At 40.2% G+C, this 14,536-nt stretch overlaps 1 protein-coding gene across 4 annotated transcripts in view; it reads right to left on the bottom strand.

Moving 5' to 3' along the window:
• Positions 1-14,274, bottom strand: part of fmnl3 (formin-like 3) — a 40,643-nt gene extending 26,369 nt beyond the window's left edge. For all 4 annotated transcript variants that reach the window (XM_026241909.1, XM_026241911.1, XM_026241910.1 and 1 more), the window contains exon 1: positions 13,664-14,274. In XM_026241909.1, coding sequence (XP_026097694.1) covers positions 13,664-13,777 — 114 coding nt within the window. In that variant the 5' untranslated portion in view covers positions 13,778-14,274. The remainder of the gene's footprint in view (positions 1-13,663) is intronic.
• Positions 14,275-14,536: the final 262 nt, after the last annotated feature.

Raw genomic sequence — 14,536 nt, 5'->3', positions numbered from 1 at the left:
CACAGTGAGGTTCCAGTCCTCCTTTCACATGATGATCCAGGATCTGATGCTACATCACTGATAACAGCGGCTGCAAAGAGCTCATATGAGTCTTTATCTGATCTACAGTAGCTCTCTGAGATTTAGGCTTCTTTGTTTTCTTTTTCAGAAATGAGTGACTAAGCTAATAAGTTTAAGATTCACTTTTCTGATTCAGCTGTGCAGTATTTACCCTGGGGGTTTTTCTTAGGACCCAAGAGCTTCCTAAACAGATAGTTTTAGCTAAACCTCTGGAGCAATACCACCACAATCAACTGAAACTTGAGTACAAAAAAACAAACTCTTTGAATCACAGGGGAACCTTCAATGTAAAAAACCCATTGAAGTACGATCAAAGAAAACGCTATGAAGATTTTGGTATTTGTGGAGAAAAACTAGCCTGTCCACTCCAGGCCACACTAAAAACAGCAGTCTGAAATAACAAAACGCTGAATTCTGTCCTAACCACTAAGATGGCACACGGTCCAGTGGGATCAAAGCACTTTGTCTATTCCTGGAAAAGAAGAACATCTCATTTTGGCGCATAAAAAGTCCCACACATTCACTATGAAACGTCTGCAAACATTACACAATATAAAAAGGTGGCCCAAAAATATGAATGCACAAAAACAAAACAAAATAAAGTAGATGTTCTACCTTCTCCAAAAGACCTTGCTGGCTGCTCTACTACAGCAAAGGGTTTAGCTAACTGCCGATTCCAAATCTAATTTTGAAAATCTCATTAGTCCTCTCCCACAAAAGTCCAGGCTTGTTTTCCTGGCATGACAACTTTAAAAAGAGGCCCATATTTTACATCGGAGATAAAAATACATTCATATTTCACTGTCTGAAAATAAAACTTAAAATCAACTCCCGAAAGCTCTTTACTTCCAAAATAAGAGAGACGCTACCCACCACAGAGACAAAAAGAGCTTCTGTTTGATCCCAGTATAGTTTGTGAAAGGGTGACTGTGCAGACACAACAAAGAACCATTCCCTTTTTCTGGCATGTTGAGCTGTTTGGCAAATGATTATGTTGGACAATAGACTGTGGTTATCGGTGACCACAACTACCCAATAATGTAAGAACTGAGGAACATTTTCTATATAATACTAGAGTAAATTACTAAATTAGAGTCAAATTACTCCAATGTAGTGTATTTTAGTTTCTGGGAACATGCATTTTTGCATGTATGACAGGTCTGGAAAAAATCTTTTTTAATAAGACAAAATTAATTAATAAAAATAGGAACAGAAGCGTAGGAAATGGAGATATACATGTCATGACGAGATGAACCATATGAATTACTTACAATGAAACAAATTACTAGCGGAGTTGGGAAAATAACCTGTAGAAACTGGGATGTTTAGCTGAAAAGGGAGCGGGACAGGCAAAAGGGGAGAGAAAGATGTGTCTAAAGAGAACAGTAGCTTGATTTGTTGTCAAGTATCAGATTGCAGGGAATGAAGAGAAGAGAAGGGCCACACACTTTTACAGCCTTATTTGGCTGGTTCTCCGTCAGCTCTGAGGGCAGGGAGTTCATGTGAGCAAAGATTCTTAACTGCATTTATAAACACAAACAATGCAAATATGTTTTTTGCCCATGCACAGCTCAGAACGTCTGCTCCCATGCCTGAGACTAGACTCTGGGAGACATCCAAAATAAACTCCTCCAAAGCTCAACTTAAATCTACAAGCTAAACCCTAAAGCCAATAAGAGTGGTTTACAAACTGATCTAAACGACTCTTTGACTACAAAGTCAACAGGTAGAGCTTACACCCTGACTCCATTTGATAAATTTAAACAGCAGCCTACTGTAGTACAGGAAGAATGTGTGGGAAGTCTGGGATCTCGTATTCTTTCAATGGATCCAGCATATGTCAGAATTGTCGACTAGACTGGAGTGGAGTACCAGACACACACCGTCTCCCCCTTTCAGCTACTGAGCTATACCTAATAGGTCCCCAGGCACCCAGCCTCAATGTAGGACCTGAGGAATGCACACGAACCCTGGCAGATATAGTGGACTGTAAGTTTGAATGGGAAACAATAGCTCTTTCTGAACATCACACTGGCCCGCTGAAGCTTTTTTCCTTTCATTCTTCCAAATATTCTTTTGGGGAAAAGTGTGCTGAACCCTGTACACTCAATACTTTCCAGCCATATTTTCCTCGCTAAAAAAAGCCCTGCTTCACTGCATTAAACACAAGGAATTTGAATATTACATGAAGACTGGTGAAGACAATAAAATACTCGCACTTTTTCTCAACACTAACTTCTGTACAATAAATCTGAAAACCAAACCCTACTGAGTGAAACACGTTTCTGCTGCACAGGCCAAAGTCATCTGGATAGGACTCAATGTAAACCTCTGAAGAACTAATTCAATAAGTCATGACACTCTTTTTCATCCCCAAGGATGTGACCAAGACCTGTACACCTCCCTCATTGCTGGTCTAAGGTCTGTTGAGATGTTTATCTTATGAAATGTCAAGGCAAGGTCTTGGTATCTTTGAATATATTATGAGAGAGAGAGAGAGAGCACTGAAACTAAGAAATTCAATCTTTACAGACACAGGGACATTCCATCCAGGCCCTCATCCCACCCAGGGACCCCCATGACTAACAGAATCTTATTGAAGAAAATGACCTGAAGCAATGACATAACAATCACATGTAAATGACTAAGTCTTGGGTTTATGTGTACATTTCCATGTCTTACAACACCACATCAACATAAACTTTTGAAGCTACTGTTCATCTTGTTCCTTGAAACGTGTACAATAAAAGAAAGAAGCACTGAAACCTCAGCCGCAAAAGGTTTCACAGGTCCAGGGGGATTTCCAACTTTAAATTTAGGTTAACACTAACAGTTGACTCTAACCAAAAGATTGCTGGGAACGAAAGTGGAGCTCTACAGGAGGTCAGGGCTGTTCTCAGGCAGCTCTCCTGGCAATGAGCAAGACATATTGGAGTGTGAGAAAATGCTGTCCTCCATTCATTGCACTGACACCTAATCTCCCAAACCTAACCAGTAACCTGAACCAGGCAATCACAACAAAGCAAATCCACAAAACACAAATGTCCCATCCAGCACAACACAGAAAGAGGCTGAGGTTGAGGGACTAGTGAACTGCCACACCAGATGTTTACATCAGAAACACCAACGATCCCCATTCCAAACCATTCAGGATCTAGGCTAAATATAATACATAAAACATAATAATCAATCAATCTAAAATAAATTATATATAATACAATATAAATAACAATAGGCTAATAATAATATGAAATAAAAATACATATAATAAAATAATTTAAAATGATGATATCAAATGACCATATCCCACCTTTTGGGATATGCCCATGTATGCCCACATTTTGTATTATAATACTTTGGCGATATGAAAGATTATTAATAACTTTTCTTCTTCTGTCTTATGTTTCCATTACTGTGCTACACATTAAAAAATATATAAAAACATTTTTTTACTTGTTTTTCATGAGCCTATTTTACAATACACAGAGAAACATAACATTTACCATATTTAGTCCTACACTCATATATTTGTTCCCCACTAAATAATATTATTTCACTAAATGTTTAGATTAAAAAAGTTATTGTGCATAATTTAAAAAATAACTTTTGCTGCTGAATTATCCACTAACCTAGTTTATGATAGTATTTTTTGTCATAGATTATGATTATATAATTTTTAATTTGTTATTTTTCTTTTGAATGAGTAAATATACTATATTTAGTAGACTACACTGAGGCATAAAAATTCTACATTGATAAAAAAATAACAGTTGTGGTATTGGCATTAGTTTCGACCAGTACTCAGAATTTCTTTTTTTTTTGTATCGGATCAGATCGTTTCTGAATGTTTTTTTTTTTTTTTTAATGATATCGGTGCATCCCTAAAGAACAGCCAGACCATTCTTACCATATAACCACAAAAATGTTGTGAAAAATGTCCACTTCCAGTTTTGGTTTGAGCATTCTGTGTGAAAGTGAGTTCTCAATTACGAATTACTGTCTTCAATGATGTGGTTACTTAAAAGTGTTTCCTGTCATGAGACGTGATTTCAGGAACTACTGAAGACCATGATGAGGCTTCCAGATGTGACGTCGCAGATTCCCTTTCTACTTTCTCTGACAGGATCTGCGGCACATTAAGTACTTAAATACTCTCAAATGGTGTCATCATCAAACACATCTCAGCTATTAAATATGAGCCAGATTCATTCTAAGCATGTGAATCAGTAGACTCGTTGAAGTCAGAACTGAGAATGTATGGTGCTTTAAATATTAACATTTTACAAATATAATTTATAGTGAATCAGATGTTCTTGGCTGACACTTAAAAAGAGGATGTCCTGTTTGTGTCTTCAGTTGGCCACACAGGAGATGGAGAGGAACAGGGTCATAACGGATATACAGAGTACAACAGGAATGAGAGCACAGGAGACAGCTTCATTTAGACAACCAAACATTTACAACTGCACACACTCTTGTACACACAATAGCAAACTAAACTTAACACATTGGCACTAAATATATATAAATGTGTGTGTGTGTGTGTGAGTGTGTATATATATATAATATAATAGCTGAAAATCTTTTGCTGCCGAAACTATTACATTCCCATTCAAAAATTCTGAGTGAAGTACAAACTGGAAAAAGAAATTAGTACTTTTACTGAGCATTAAACTGATAAAAAAGTAACAGTAAGTAAATACAAGAATATAGAGTTACAAAAATACATTATTTTTTAATAATATTCTTATTCAAAGCCTAAAGCTTACTACATTTTTTGATTATTTTGTGGCATTTGCTTACAAAATAAAATAAAATTCCCACTGGGGTGATTTTAAATTTTATTTTAAATAAAATAAAATAATTAAATCAATGTATACTTGTGCAATTTTGCTTCTCAGGTAAAATGCTACATGCTGTGTCACATTACTTAACATTGCAGCAGTAGGGGGTCTATCCATGAAAAAGCCATAGAAGCTCCATATGTTGCCAGTATGCAATAGTGGAACTTGCTTTGCAGAATCCTGAAGAAAGTTGAACACAATATCTAGTTAAAGAGGCCAACAGGGCCACCGCCCGTGTCATGATGGAGTGGTAAGTAAATTCACCCTGAGATAATAATAATGGTGAGTTCTAGCACAAAGTCACCACCCACTCAGTCCTGCCAACCTTAAAATACATGGGACAACGGGAGTACACTTTTTATGAATGTGAGCCTAAGAAAAGGAGCCCAGAAAGATGATGTTCTGGTTTACATACATACGTTTTATTCACGAGTGGGGTGATATTGGTGAAAGGAAACAACATTTATTTTCAGATGTGTGCTGAAATGGCATTTATCTGCAAGGAATAACTTTGCAGCAGTTCCTGCATGCTTTATAGTAAAAGAAATGAGCACAAAGGGCTCAGGGGAAGAGGCCCTCGCTCTAAAACAACACTCACTCACAGAGCTTCCATTGTGCTGGAGAGGAAACCACTGCTCAGAATGGACCCTCAACACAGCTGCAAAAGAGCAGCCTGACCCGCACACACACCTATGGCCAAATATAAACCATGCAAATGTCATGCAAAAAATGTCATTCGAATTAACGATTTTTATGTTTTTAAGAAAAAAAAACCCCATAAAAATACTTTTTTTTGGAGCATTTTTATTGAGTAACCACATTTTTCTAACCAAGCTGATATATTTTTTTTTTATTGTATGCATAACCCTCATGTAGAATTGTTAGATTTTTGCTCAAATCAAAAAAGAAAACTATATAACTATATTTAAGTTAGCTTTTTCACTATATACTTTTTTTTTTAATTTACCTTAAACTCACCTCACAAAACAGAAACCTGTCAGATTTGAATACATGTGAGTCTACATGCATGCATAAGAGTCTGTGCGTTTTTGTGTAGGACAAGGATGCCTACAGAGAGGAGCCTGATACATCCTATCTCGAACATTGTGATGGGGCCACTGAAGAGACAGATGTACACTCCCACAGCATGACTCTGAGGCTCAGCAAACAAACAAGGACCGATTCGTCCCCACCTGCAAACTTTTTTGGAAGCGTTTTGGCCCAAAAGCAGGCTGACCAGACACACAGAGCAGATAAACGAAGCATGGGCCAAACTAATGAAAATGATTTAGGTTTAATGTCCCATAAACACAGCTAGCCTCAATTAGTTCCACCTGAGTGACATCTATTAAATACTGTGACATGACAGACACGGTGTCAGGGGTCACACTGACAAGAAACGGGGCTGAAAGGTCACAGTGTTGCCTCTTTCTATGTGGCAAAGCTCACACTTAAACACTCATGCACAGCATAATGCTCTTTGAATCGCAAAAAGAAGTTTAATACAATATTCAAGACTGCAAATCTCTTTTGGTGTCTACTTCAAAATAGAAGAGAATAAGCCCAGCAACCCTTGATACAGTCCTACAGTATAAGATTTTGCTTAAAATGTTGGTAAAGTCATTATAACAGAGCATAGTGGCAAAGAGCCAGTTCAAAGGGAATTTTCCCTCTCTACAGTTCTCCCGTGGCTTTAACCGAGAGCAGACCGCAGGAATCCACTGCGGTGCAGTCGAGCGGGAGCACTTTGAAAGAGGATATCACACACACATTTACTCCCGCTCCATCGCTGCACCTCTGGAAAAAAAAAGAAATTACACCTCCTGTCTCTTTAAAAAAACAAAGGCCTGTATGGAGAAGTTTAGCTAGGAAGCCAGACCCCAACTTCAGTCTCAGAAACAGAGTGAGGCGTAAGACTGTTCCATTACCATAGAATATTCCATTTGGATTTAGGGTTCCACCTATTGTTTAAAGCTGCACTACAGAAGTTAAAATAAACTAAAATATCTTATAGAGGAGTACGCCTACAATAATAATTAATTTTTTGACATGTCAGGTCAGATTAAGTGGGACATTTCAGGTTTACACTGTTCCCCCTCATTTATGTTGGTAAAAGAAAAAATAACTTCACAAATAACTTGTGAAATAAGTACATTTTACATTTACACCTCTAAAGTTTTCCAGCGTGCATTTAAAGTTAACATGAAATGCAAGCAGTGCTGTTATTGTTAACTAAAACTATTGCAAATGATTTTTGGTATCCATAATTTTAAACTTAAATTAAAATGAATATGAAAACTCAAAATATAAATGTAAGTATATATAAGATGTATTTCGTAATGACTAATGTATTTCGAATTAAAAAAACATTAAATGAAAAAAGAATATTGGCCAAGCCCCAAGATTACAACTTGCAAACTGACCGGATTGTTAAAAGCCAGAATGGAGCCAGGTGGTTGGAGGAGAAGTGTTGATGTCAGCCAAAAAGAGGTGGAGCCTACATTTTGATGAAGATTATGCACACAAACATTTTTATTTGTTAAAATGTGTCGATGAATCATGCACAATAAGATCAGGAACAGATTAAGAACGTAAAAAGCGTTCATGTTGACTTTAACACACTCACTGTGTTAAAAAAATACATTTTAAATAGGTAGTTCATCCAAAAAAACAAAACAAAAAAATGTCATCATTTACTTCCCCTGAGGTGTGTAAATTATGACAAGACTTTTGATCTTTCTGGTGAAATATCCTGAAATCTGATATTTACATATTCAGTCATGATGCTACTTTGAATAAAAAAAATAATAATCTTCAGTCTGAAGGCTGCATGACCAAAGCAATAGTTTATATTGAGACCATCAAGAAAGCCAGTAGCCAAAATCTCCAGGCACCACTGGAGAAACTGGCCGCAGCCAGCTCCACAATGCAATTTCCTTTCGCAAACGAGGGAAAAATGTCAGGCAGCTGTTTCCAGCCGCAGAGAGCTGGGAAGAAGCAGAGTCAGAATCAGACAGACAAAGGAAAAAGAGCAAAAACCATGCATGAGGCACATATGCTCGGTTAGGCCCGAACCAAGCATTTTATTAGTGGGCTGCATGAAGTTGTCTGATGAAACCCAGGGGTCTCATTCCCTGATCCATCTCCACGCACAGCCCGCCCTCCTGTGTGCTAAGCTTCTGTTAAAGCCATCACTGCATGGTTATTACAGCGCTGGCACAGTGTACACTTATGACATCATTATGTGCTACCCGTCTGAAAGCGTGTGTCTGAGGGAGGGGAGATGGTACGAGCAGACACAACCTCAAACTGAACTAAATGTGCACCACAAGCAGTAGCGCACAGGAAATCAAAGGGAAATGTGAGAGTTACATCACTGGTTTCGTGATGTATGTTTCAGGAAAGTTATATATACACATGTAAAAGAGTTGTGACTGTCAGAATATCCTTTTTTTCTTTTTACTTTTTCTTTTTTTAATAAATGACTGCTAGGGAATTTTTTTTTTGTTCAGACTGCATTGATACCTCCATGACGGAGGAAACACTTTCAACCTGTGTGACCCTAATCAGTACCATAGTGTGAAGTTGAAGGCGTCTTTTCCTGAGTGGAGAGCTCTCTACCAGACACACACTTTGATGTTCCTTTATCTGTCGAGTGGGACAGACAGAGCCCAGCACATGCTGTTGTCCGATAACCACACTGAAACACAAATGTGACTCAAAATGTTATGCTTTCCCACAAAGTAAAAACAGTAAGAGGAAATCTGGCCAAAGTTAAAGAAGACTGCCGGCAAGGCTCTAAAACTGATCTCGGAGCCACCCTGGGATGGTCAGCCTTTCCATCATTGGTCCAGTACGGAGAAAATGAGGACACTTTGTTGTTAAACTACAACTACAACAATGCCCTAGTAACCACCCGGAACACCTTATAATTGACTAGCAATACCCTCATAACATTTCTATTATGTACATTATAAACTTCACAGCATATCCAAACTGAGTCTATTTGTACATTAAATAAAATCAATTTAGTATCTAGAAATCTATTAAATCGCAAAGCAAATCAACAGACTAAAAAAAAACTACAAAGATTGTTTGACAGATTCTGGTGGGCAATGTTTCCAAATGTTACGATGTTATAATTCAGTATTACATAAACACGCCTGATTGCCTCATAATGTCAGATTCACAATGAAAGGTTGAGTGTGTAAGTGTGTGTTCAACACAAATGTCTGAAAAAACCCACACCATTCACTGGATGGAGAGAGGGAGAGAGGGAGAGAGAGAGAGAGAGAGAGATGGAAGGAGGTGGATCTTTCACCATCTCTTGCTTGTAGGAGTTCTCTTTCAAACAATTGCTCTGTATCTCACTATGGGAATGCCTCCAGGCATGATAGACTATGTAAGCACCGATTACACCACATCTTTCCTGGTTGTTACTGAACTTCTTATTAGTGGTGTTTCCTATCCTAGCTAAAGCGTTAAGGCTATCTAAGGCTAGGGTATATTTGACAAACCATGTCGTTTCCAAGGTCATGGCGGAAAAAGAAAATGATGCCCCTTCGTGCTCATGTCTAGCATGCATGTGGATTCATGATCTTGGGCAGGGATTTGCATCTGATGTGTATTGCATGCATGGGGGGTGTCAAGCATGCCCAGGCTGCGCTGGTGGATGCGGAAAGCTGTTCACACTGTCATGTGATGCTGTCCAGGATTCTAGAGAGAAGGCTTTGAGTGTCGGCATCTTCCAAAAATGATCCAGTACTCTCTGCTGTCCTTCCTTCGACAGAGGGTGCCCAACCTGGTGATCTTTTTTTGTGGGGGGATATTATGGATTCTGAGTTTGCACCGCTTTTTGACCAGCAGTTGCTGGCGGACTGCGATGAGGTCGAGGGAGATGAGGAGGAAGATGAGGATAGGAGATTCTAGCTCGCCTCCTCTGAGATGAGCCTAATGATGAGGAGGATTATACTGTCTTGTCTGAAGCACAAGTGTCCAGGCCTGTGAGGAAGCAGAATGGCAATAAGGCAACGACTGTGGTGGATAGCCACCTAGTTACGTTCTGTTAACATGCTGCAGCTAAGCTTGGCATTGCTTGGCCTGTAACTCCCAGGGATCCGGGAGTTACACAGGATATATGACGAGAAAAGGCTCTCTTTCGGCCTTCCACCTGCGTAGCAACTGCTTCCAGCTGTGTCGTCGTGTATAGCAGAGATGAAGCGGTCATTGGATAAACCCTTTTCTCACTGCGTGCCTGTCAAGGGTTACTCAATGTGAGTGAGATGGAGGGGCTTGGGCTCTCTAAACCTCCCATGGTCAAGCAGTCAGTAGCTCACCACTTGCATCGAACAGGCAGACCACTCTCTCATGGTCCAGCCCCTACCTCCTTGGGAAAATGGAACACTTCACCACTTCCATGTACCAGAAAATGTAAAAGTCTTCAGCACAAGCGGTGAGGGCACTAAACATCACTTCATCCCTTAGATTTGAAGCGGCTCTTCAGCCTAGCTGTTGTGGCAATGAGACAGACGTGTGACCTCAAGAAGAAGGAAGGAGAGGTGTTTGACATCTGCCTCCGACATAAAAGAGAATCTCATTCTCCTGTTCCCCCTCGGTCTGTTCCTCCGATGCAGAACAGGAGATTTTTGAATGCTCCCAGAACTGCAAAACCCCAGAGCACAGAGCAAGCGGCCCCACTCCCCTGTTGCTCCGAATGCCAAGCCATGGAGAAAGCAGTCATTTGCAGCAGCGGCTGCAAAGTCCAGGTCCACTAACCCTTCAGATAAAAAGAGAGGGATACGTAGGATACAATCTCCGCATGGGTGGGACAGGTAGCACCTAGGGTTTACTGTGATTCAGTTTTCATAGATGGCGCCAGCACTTCATCTATGGAACTGGTTCAACAGAACCTTCTGGCTCCTCATCACGAGACGTGGAGAGAGTGTCCTGCACATCCGTGGGTCATCATGACTGTAACCAAGGGTTGTAACTCTCATGTTCAGGTTTAGCCTAACTCCGTGCATGTTCAGTCAGTGCATAGGGGCAGCGTTATATCCACTGAGACACAAGGGTCTCGGAATATCTGCTTATTTGGATGATTATCTGATATGCGCTCATTCATGGGTGCACGCAGACCTGGACAGTTGATTCCATCCCTGGAGATGGAGTATCTAGGCTTGTGTATAGAGTCATGGCATACCAGGCTATGCTCTTGGAAAGAAGTATATCAGCGTTTTACCAGTGCCTAGCCCAGTTTCGAGTGGGGAACCTGGTCTCGTTCAGGACCTGTCTCCGCCTTCTGGGATTGATGGCTTCAGCGCCGTTCATGGTCCTGCTTGGCATGTGTATTCAGGACAGGAGTTCTGTTGGGGGGCGTGTTTCTGAGAAAAGTAGTTATTTTTCAGGGCAGATTGTTAAATGGTCATTGGACACCTCAGCTTTGCAGACTTCACATAAATAGCTGGAGTTAATGGCCATCTTTCTAGCCTCCTGAAGCATTTTCATCCATTCTTGGAAGGTTTTCATTCTAGTCAGGACAGACAACATAACGGTGGTGGCATATATCAATCTCAAGGGGGGAACGCGTTTGTTACAACTACACAATCGAGCACACAAGCTGTGCAATGCACGTCCTGGGAGTCTTGAATGTTGGAGCAGATCTCCTGAAAAGGGGCAACCCGTTATATGGAGAATGGGTACTCCAACCATAGGTGGTGAATCAAATTTGGTAAATGTAGATCTCTTCGCCTCGTGGGCAAACCCAAAATGTCCACTGTATTCCTCCCTCAGGGACGAAAATACGCATTTGGGTGTGGATGCGTTGGCAACTCAGGGCATAATGTGTTGCTATAAGCATTCCCACTGCTGACTCGAATTTCTCCCACCCTAGACAGAGTAAGAGAAAACGGATCATCTCGCCTTATGATACACCTTCGTTGGTTAGGGAGGCTGTGGCTGGTAGAAATTTCCCAGCTCCTTCGGGGGGAGATAATTTTTCACCCTCATACGGGATGACTAAATCTTTGGGAATGGCCTGTGAGGGGTTGAATCTTAATACACTAGGGGTACCCCAGGAGGTTAAAAACACTATACAGAGGTGCAAGAGCTCCATCAACTTGCTCTCTGTATGATCTGAAATGGTGGGTCTTTGAGGAATGGTGCACTCGTAAAGGAGTTATTCCCTTTTAGTGCGGGGTGAGTGATGTTCTCTGCTTTTAGCAAAGCTTCTGAACAATGGGAGAGCATTCTCTACTATTAAGGTTTACCTGGCTGCTATTTCCACTTGCCATGTAGGGTTCAAAGGAGTTTCAGTGGGTCGGCATCCTCTTATATGCTGTTTTATGAAAGGAGTGATGCATTCGAGACCAGTATCAAAGCTACTGGTCGCCTCATGAGATTTGTCTACGGTCTTGAATGCTTTAACCCAGGCACCTATTAAACCTCTGGAGTATTCATTTTAAGCTCCTATCTTTGAAAACGGTCATACTACTTGCTTTAGCCTCAGCTAAGCGAGTGGGGGAGTAACATGCCTTGTCAGTTCATCAAGCATTATGCTATTATGTAAACGAGACACAATTCTTAAGAAAGGCTGATCAGTTATTTGTTTCGTGGGCCACTCATTGTAGGGGTAAGCCGATCTCCTTGCAGCGCCTCTCCCACTAAATGGTGGAGGTGACTGAAATAGCCTATACATCTATGGGTCTTCATTCCCCAAAGGGCCTTAGAGCCCATTCTATGCAATGTATTGCTACCTCATGTTCAAGGGGATTTCAGTGGGAGATATTTGTGCAGAAGCAAATTGGACTTCCCCGCAAACATTTATCAGATTTTACCATCTTGGTGTCACTGTGCCTTCCTTGGCTCATGCAGTTCTTAAAGTTCGCTTTTTGGAGAATTGAAAGGTTATCTTTCTTCCCTTCCAAGTCTGTTCACCGGCTTCGAAAAGCAAGCATTACAGGAGTTGGCTATATCATTCCCATAGTGAGATACCGAGCAATTGTTTGAAAGAGAAGTTTAGGGGATCACAGCTGTATGTATAGGGAGGATGTGGGGTCTTAGTCATTAGCTGATATTGGTCCGTCCTTCGGACAGATGTGGTGTAACTGGTGATTCCATAGTCTATCAAGCAAGAGAACCAGGGTTAAGCAAGTAACCCAAAATTTTGGGGGGAATTCAGAAAATGCTGCACTCTATGAGGAGATTAATTACTTTACAGCCCTCACTAAATAACGGTCTTTGCCTGTATGCCAACTCACCCAAACAAAACTTTTGGGATGTAGCATAAAGTGAATTTTTGTGCCTGTGTGCCCGTTTTACCACCATGCGAAATTTCACATAATTTATCAGCGCTTGTGAAGCTTCAGAGACAAAAGGATTGAGAAGAAGAGAAGTGGGAGAGTAACAAATGGGGGTGGCAGTGCAAAATTGGAGAAAGTCATAAAGCCTCTGACATATGGAACATATCAAAGAAATGTCAACACGTCGGTTTAGCTCAATTATGCGATGTGATTATCTGTTGATCACTAAAGTCTGAGATGCTAAACACTACCGTTAGGAACATGGTCTAGTTATTTTAAATAAAGGAATATGAACTATGAAAATAACGATTTAATGTAAATACAGACTAAGTGAAAACAAACTTGACATTTAGTAAATATTTTAAAAGCGTAAGTAAAGGTTTTCAATATATTTGTAAAGTGAAAATACACTGCAGGCAACACTGCATGTTATACATATGCATATTTTGACAGCATACTCACCAAAACAATGGCAAATCTTTCCTCTAGCTCTGTTGGGTCAGGCATGGGAACTTTCAAGGGCATGATATGATGCTTCATCTCAGATTGCCCGTCCACACTCTCAATATTCCCCATATTTTACTTTTATAATGTCGTCCAGACGCAGGATTCAGATACTCTGTGTCTTCTTCAATCTTTACCCCCCGGCGACCTTTATAAATCCAATATAGCTTACATCCAATACGTGCGATCACATTCCACTTTTGTTTGGTTTTGTTTAAAAAAAGAAAGAAAAAAAAGTTCAAAAAGATAAAGTGATCCGTTTCATTACCGATTCCTTTATCGGCACGAGTGTTACAAATTATGATATATCTAATGTCTTAGATTTAAATCATCTAAGTGAGTAAAAAAGTATCACTCTGATGTTCTCTTAAAAAGTATTGTATTGCCGATGTCTGGACAATCCATTTAAAGCAGCTAGTTCTCTTGTTTCTTCTTTTTCTGATATCTCTCTTCTCGTGTTTTTGCTGTGAATTTTTGTTTATGATGTATTTTGGGTGATCCCGATTAGTGCTCATCTGTTAACTCGCTGAATCCGACCTCACAATGAAATCTATCGACATACGACTGATCACACCCTCTCAACTCCACACACACTGCTCATCGCTAGCGTGAAGCTGAATGACTGGGGTTTTCTGTCGCCATCTCCTGGCGGAACGCTGGAACTACAGCATTACTAATTGGGAATCCCAGTAGTCCCCGATGTGGTATTTTAATGACTTTATTCGTGACTGTTTGGCTTTAGCCATGTCTACTACAATTCTCTTTCGAAACAGTGAATATCACAGCTGTTTATTCCTCTTAACATAATTGGCTAATTCATTATGAATATTT

The sequence above is a fragment of the Carassius auratus genome, unplaced genomic scaffold (assembly GCF_003368295.1).
Source record: "Carassius auratus strain Wakin unplaced genomic scaffold, ASM336829v1 scaf_tig00000254, whole genome shotgun sequence".
NCBI classification, from domain to species: Eukaryota; Metazoa; Chordata; class Actinopteri; order Cypriniformes; family Cyprinidae; genus Carassius; species Carassius auratus.
This window is presented reverse-complemented; position numbering and strand designations above follow the sequence as displayed.